General features: G+C 36.9%; 1 protein-coding gene across 1 annotated transcript in view; it reads left to right on the top strand.

Moving 5' to 3' along the window:
* Positions 1 to 3,669: 3,669 nt before the first annotated feature.
* Positions 3,670 to 7,081, top strand: part of LOC135221698 (uncharacterized) — a gene marked incomplete at its 5' end in the record, with an annotated part of 209,763 nt that continues 206,351 nt past the window's right edge. The window contains 1 exon segment of the mRNA XM_064259438.1: positions 3,670 to 3,762. Coding sequence (XP_064115508.1) covers positions 3,670 to 3,762 — 93 coding nt within the window.

Genomic DNA, 7,081 nt, shown 5'->3' with positions numbered 1-7,081 from the left:
TAAAATGATCAAAGCAACACAGAGATAATATTATCACAAAATGATGCATGAATTCGTAACGCGCGGACGTAAAAAAATGTTTTTTTCAAAAATTCACCATAAATCCAAATATTGTTCTAGAGACTTCCAATTTGTTTCAAAATGAAGATAAATGATTGAATATTACTATACTGTAAGAGTTTTAGCTTATAATTGCAGTTTTTGACCATTTTGGACGAGTTAAAGTTGACCGAATGTCGAATTTTTTTATATATATTTTTTTATAAGCAAATATTTCTAAAATGAGAAAAGCTACAACCTTCAATTATTTTTTGTTGTATTCTACATGAAATTGTGCACATTTTCATATATAAAACTCTATGAAATGCCTAATATGAAATGGAGGAAATATAACGATAATGTGACGTACGCATTTCGGAGATCTGCGGCGGAGAATCCGCGCGTGGAAGGAAGGAAAGTTTTTTGTTTAAATTCATCATAAATTTAAATATTGTGCTAGAGACTTCGAATTTGTTTCAAAATGAAGATAAATGACTGAATATTACTAGACTGTAAGAGTTTTAGCTTACAGTTGCATTTTTCAACTATTTAGGTAGAGTCAAAGGTGACCGAACGTGGTTTTTTTCTATTTATCATGATTTATATGCAAATATTTCGAAAATGAGAAAAGCTACAACCTTCAATTATTTATTGTTGTATTCTACATGAAATTGCGCACATTTTCACATATAAAACTTTATGTAACGGCTAATTTAAAATAGTGTAAATATTACGACAATCGGACGAAAATTTTTTTGATTTTTTTCGGAAGAGTTACCGCGCGGACGTAAAGAAAATGTTTTTTTTTTTTTTTTTTTTTCATAAATTCATCATAAATCAAAATATTGTGCTGGAGACTTCCAATTTATTGCAAAATGAAGGTAAATAATTGAATATTACTAGATTATAAGAGTTTTAACTTACAATTGCGTTTTTCGACCATTTCGGTAGAGTCAAATTTGACCGAAAGTTGAAATTTTGGCACTTATCAATATTTATATGAAAATATTTCAAAACTGATAAAAGCTACAACCATGGGTTGTTTTTAGTTGTATTGTGCATGAAATTGTGCACATTTCCATATATAAAACTTTATGTAACTGCAAATTTAAAATGGTGCAAACATTACGACAATCGCATGAAAAAATTTATCGGAAGAGTTACCGCGCGGACGTAAGGAAATATTGAGCTAGAGACGTCCAATTTGTTGCAAAATGAAGGTAAATGATTGAATATTACTGGAATATAAGAGTTTTAGCTTACAATTGCGTTTTTCGACCATTTTGGTAGAGTCAAAGTTGACCGAAGGATGAAATTTTGGCACTTATCGTTAATTATATGAAAATATTTCAAAACTGCTGAAATCTACAATCATGAGTTTTTTTTTTATTCTACATAAAATTTCACACATTTTCATATATAATACTCCATGTAACAGCTAATTTAAAATGGTACAAAAATTATGTCAAAGTGACAAAATAATTTCTGAGATGTGTCACGGATACTTTTTAGTGTGATAAGAAAGAAATTCGTGCTTGCGCGCCTGCGTAACGATTGTAAACAAAACAACGCCTTGATCCGTGAGCTCCCAGCATCCCCCAAGGCGCGTGATTCAAAAGTTTTCGGCTGGTAGGCCTATAAGTATTTTTCCGTGAATTTTTAAAAAAAACTTTTTTTATGTCGACGTTTAATACGTCCAATTGGCACACGGGAGACAATTTATGTCGACGTTTAATACGTCCAATTGGCGTAAGAGGGTTAAAAAATGTCAGGAAACATTAAGACTAAACTTTACAAAACACATTAACAAATGGCACAAAACGTTAACACTTAACTTTACAAAAAAACTTGAAATTAAATGTTTTTTGTTTTTCTTTTTTTTTTTTTTTTTACATTTTCTTTTACTTATACTTTTTTTTTTTAATATCTTCACCAATTTCAGCTTTCTGTTTTTTTGTAATATTACTTGCATCTTCCTGTTTGCTTACTCCTACTAAAGGCCTCTTTCAAAAATAACTAACCAAGGAAGATTGCTTCTGCCTGCTTTTGACAATGTTCCTGAAATGACTTAGGCAAACGTCATCAAATTGTGCAAGCATACGGCCTGTGTAAGCCTTTTCGGGGTGTTTCTTTTCTGCAAATGACTGCACCTTATGAAAAGCAGCTAGAGCATTCTTAATTTCTGCCGATGTCATAGGGTCCTTCTCCTCTTCCTCGCTGCTGCTAAAGAACTCGTCTTGAACGACGGTATGTTGCATGGCCTCCAACTCCATCAGGTCATCCGTCGTTGACAACCAGCCCCATGGAGTTGCCGAGTGCAACGATCTCGTCAAGATCTGGTTGCGAAACAGTTTCAGGATTGTCAACTGTTTCTGAATCTGCATCAGCTTCGCCCACGTCGAATCCCTCGAATTCTCAGTTGGATACGGCATCAGGCCAGAGTTTCCTCCACAAAGAATTCAAGGTTTGCCTCAAAACCTCCTGCCAAGCTTGATTGATGAGTCGGATGCATATCACAATATCGAAATGCTCCTTCCAAAATTCATGCAAGGCGAGGTTTGTGGTATCGTAGATGTCGAAATTTCTCTTGAAAAGATGTTTTGTATACAGCTTCTTGAAGTTCGATATCACTTGCTAGTCCATGGGCTGGAGGAGAGGGGTGGTGTTAGGCAGAAGATAAAGAACCTTGATGAAAGAATACTCCGCTAGGATATCTTCCTCGAGGCTAGGAGAGTGAGCAGGGGCATTGTCCAACAACAGCAGACATTTCAGAAGAAGGCGCTTCTCCAAGAATTTCTTCACTGTCGGGCCAAAACAGAGATTTACCCACTTGGTTAACAAAAGTCTCATTACCCAGGCTTTTGCATTAGCCCTCTACATCACTGGAAGCTTCTCCTTTAGCACTTTGTGGGCCTTGAAGGCTCGAGGAGTCTCCGAATGATAGATAAGTAGGGGTTTCACCTTGCAATCCCCACTGGCGTTCAAACAAAGTGCAAGCGTAAGCCTGTCTTTCATAGGCTCTTGTTTTATGAATTTTAAGTCCAACTCTGTTTCTACCCTTCTCCACCAAGCACTTGTCCTTACGTTGAAATGGGTCCTTTTCCGTAATGAAACTAGGTAGGAAAATTTTTATAGGGGTTCCAACTATTCGTAGGGCATCTGGTACACATCCCCCGCGAATACAGGGGGACCACTGTATACACACAAATATATACATACATACAGGCAGCCCCCAGTTACCGACAGGAGTTCTGTTCCTTGGGGATTGACGGTAGCTGAAAATCGTTGCCAACTGAAATTAAAAAATCTACAGGCGGCACAATCCACCTTACTGTGCCATAGACTGGTTAACAATGACTTAAATAGTGTCATGGCCAGATAGTTTGCCCTAATATTTAATAACTTTAATGAAAATGTGGAATTTCATTTGCCTACTCATTTACTATGGTCTGCATGGTAATTCTTCAAATTTGCTGACTGGTTATGTAAAATGATGATGTAGAAAACCACCATGATTTGGTAATTGTTTTTTTTAAAGTTACACAAGAAGGTTTTTGAAGTTGTCACTAATTTTATATGGTAAATTGACCACTACTATACACTTTTTTTTTTTTTTTTTATTAATTTCAGGTCTTATCTAAGGAGCATGCAGCTCTTGAAGTTACATCTGGTGTCCACACCTTAGTAGATCTTGGAAGTATGAACAAAACTAGGATAGGGAAGGTAAGATTAATCATGTTTTGTGTTTTGTATGATGTGGCTGTACACTAATTTTTAAAATATTTGAAAAAAGCTTCTGCCTTTAAAAGAATCTATCAAGGTTCACAACAATTATGTGAACAAGGCATTTTAACCAAGACAGTGTTATGGATTGTTAATTGCAGATACTGCTTGAATAAGTTTACATTTAATTTTGTATGGACAGGGCATTAACATTATCTGTTGGGAAAACACCTCAAGGAATTCCGTTTATAGGCAAGCTCTGTGAGAGTACGGAAGTGTGACAGAAATCATATAAAATGACATTATTTTAGGAGTAATGATAATATCCATTATAAGTTCATATAGTAAATGCATATTTAATAAACAACAGAGACCACCAAGCCTTTCAGTCTAACAAGGATGATGAGCACAACACAAGCATTTTTATTGCTTGTGTGTTTGTATGGTGCTCATTATGAAATACTAGTTAGTGAACTCTGTATTTTGAAATATCTTGCAATGCATTACAATTCCCAGACACTGGATTTCAGCTGTTGATCATTTCTTTAATAGTATATGATTATCCCATTTTATCCACAAGGGTTAAGAATTATTTCATGGCAAACCCATTAATCCTATATGTAATCATTTCTGTTCTGAATGTCACCAGATGTGTATTCTCAAGTATCTTGCAGACAAAAGGAGCAGAATAACTAAAAGTAATTGTTCCTTTGACCCAATGGTAAATAGTAACTGTCTTCCCATTGCCTCACATATCCAGAACTACAATTAAGAAGTTCCTCAGCTCTGCTTGAGCATATAGAATCAAGTTGCCTTGAACAATTTAATCCCATGCTTTGCTACTTACAGATTCAGGCTAAACCAGTTTCCTTTAAGTATTTCCAGCCCACCTATACTAGTAAATCCATGACTTAAGCTGCTATCAAATGAGAACACACAATTGTAGTGTAATAAATGATCCTCAGTTTAGCAAAACAATTTTCATCAAATTTTGCTACATTGAGAGATGTTTTCTTACCACAGAAAAATGAAGGCTTGTTAAATGATCCTCGTTTCAGTCAAAGATCATCCTAATATTTTTATTTTAGAACTGTGTTGTTGTAGATAATCCTGAGTTGTTCATACGCGAAACAAATCTGGGTCTCAACGTTGAGATAAATCTTCTAATGCAGCTAGAAACTGACAAAAAAAAAAAAGCAATAACAATTGTTTATACAGGGTATTGGTGGCATCTGGCATCTGTCACAGAGTGAGATAGGGAGACGGCAGCAACCCAACTTCAACCACATGATGTACATAGTTTTTCTTCTTACCACCTTTGAGAAAGGATGTCTCTTTTGCTCTCTATGTACAGAGTTTTTTAGTATGTTTGTGTGTGTGTGTTTTGGTTTCTATAATGCAATCCCAAAACCCAGCTAAAAATTCTCGTTAGCCTCTGGAAATCTAATTTATTGATATTTGTTTGTTTACGTTAATAATAGTATTTGGAAATTAGTAAATCATTTTATCCAAATACTATGTACTTAGGCATGAAAATAAAATGAAAATACAGTAATTAGTAAATACATATTGCTCTGTAAAAAAATTTGTTAATTACATTGGTACTAGTTAATTTTCTGCGACATACTGTTTGAAGATAAGCTCCACAGAAAAACTAGCAATTGCTAATGCGCGACTAAGCAAGGACCCACTGTATTTAAAACCCCTCTAAAACTGCTTAAAACTGCCTATTTTGATGGTTCAAACAAGAAAAATCCTCGAAAAATGCTTATACATACAGTAAAACCCCAAACTTATGCTAGGTTAGGTTCCAGACCCCCTCGCGCAAGGGGAATTTTAAACATCTAACTTCCCTGGTAGTTATATATATATAGCTTAAGTCCCTGTGACGTCATGGCAGAATTCAAAACTCGTGACAATCGCCGAATGGGTAGTCAGGTGTACCACCTGTGCACCCTCTACCCAGGTACCTGGAGCCATTCCATCTATTCCTCAGATCTTCCCTGCCGCCGTTCGGTGAACATCGTGGAATTTCGCTCGCATTCGTGTTTTTCGCAATTAGTTTGGTGAAGTACCCTTTGGCTTTGGCTTTCGCTTGTTTGGGATTTGTTTTCGGATTTTCTTAGTACTGTTTGGATTTTGTTGGTTCGACCTTTGCCTTTCTTGATCTCTCTGACTTTTCCAATATGTCTGACTCTTCGAGTGTTAGGAAGTGTGTTAGGGGATGTAAAACCCGCCTTCCTGGAGCCTCCTTAGATCCTCATACCATTTGTGCAAAATGTAGAGATAAGGTTTGCGAGTTGGATAATAGATGTGATGAATGTGTGATTTTGAATAATAATGAGTGGTTACAGTATGATCGTTATGTACATAAACTGGAGAGAGAGAGGATTAGAAGGAGTAAAAAGTGTTATGTCTCGTTCTTCTAGGGATAGTTCTGTTTCCCGTATTAACGAGCCTATTAATCCTTCCCCTATAAAAGATTTTCCTGAACCCACTCTTGAGAAATCTAATGATCCAACTCTTAAAGATATGTTTTCTGGGCTCAGCCCGTGTCGCTGCGCGAAATATCCTTTAATCTATTATTTCTAGGGTAAATGTACTAACACATACCAGAGAATAAATAAAATAAAGAAAAAGGTCAGTATAACTGACTCGCTCACCCTCCAAGAGGGTGTCGGTATGAACACTATGGCGAGTGAGACCACTACCACGAGCCAAATGCCAATAGAAATCTCCCACTACAAAACCCTCCACGAGGGGAGCCGACCCACAGAGTGGGCAGCACGTACTACTACTACTCCATCCCATGCTGCCGACTGCTGCGCCTCTGGTGGCCATCCTTTTCAGTTAGCGCACACGATTCACACGTGCCATTTTTTCTCTCTGTGTTTTTTGTGCCCTTTCGTTGGATTTATTTATCATGGAGCGTGCAGCCATCGCAGCAGCTAAGTTAAGTACTCAGTATTTATGGTTAGTTGGTTTTTTCCGGCCCTGAGACCGTATTTGCCGTTTTTTAGGTATAAATACGAACTCTAGGTCGGAAGCATGGCAGCATGGTTCTGCCTCGTGGTGGGTTCGTTCTTGGTCTCCCATACCCAGAACATCCCCTTATTTATGTACGCTCTATTTTAATTATCCGCTTTACTTAGGGTACTGTCTACACAGGTTTGTCATGCATGCATGTCTTTTACCTTATGTAGGCTCCTTCTATCCAGACCCTAGTCACGGCTCTTAGTATCGGCCCCCGACTAGCTTTGAGTGGTAGACTTGCCTTCGGGTTAGTCGTACACTCCTGGATTTTTTCTCCTGCTATATT

Source organism: Macrobrachium nipponense, chromosome 3, assembly GCF_015104395.2.
Source record: "Macrobrachium nipponense isolate FS-2020 chromosome 3, ASM1510439v2, whole genome shotgun sequence".
In the NCBI taxonomy this organism is placed as follows: Eukaryota; Metazoa; Arthropoda; class Malacostraca; order Decapoda; family Palaemonidae; genus Macrobrachium; species Macrobrachium nipponense.
This window is presented reverse-complemented; position numbering and strand designations above follow the sequence as displayed.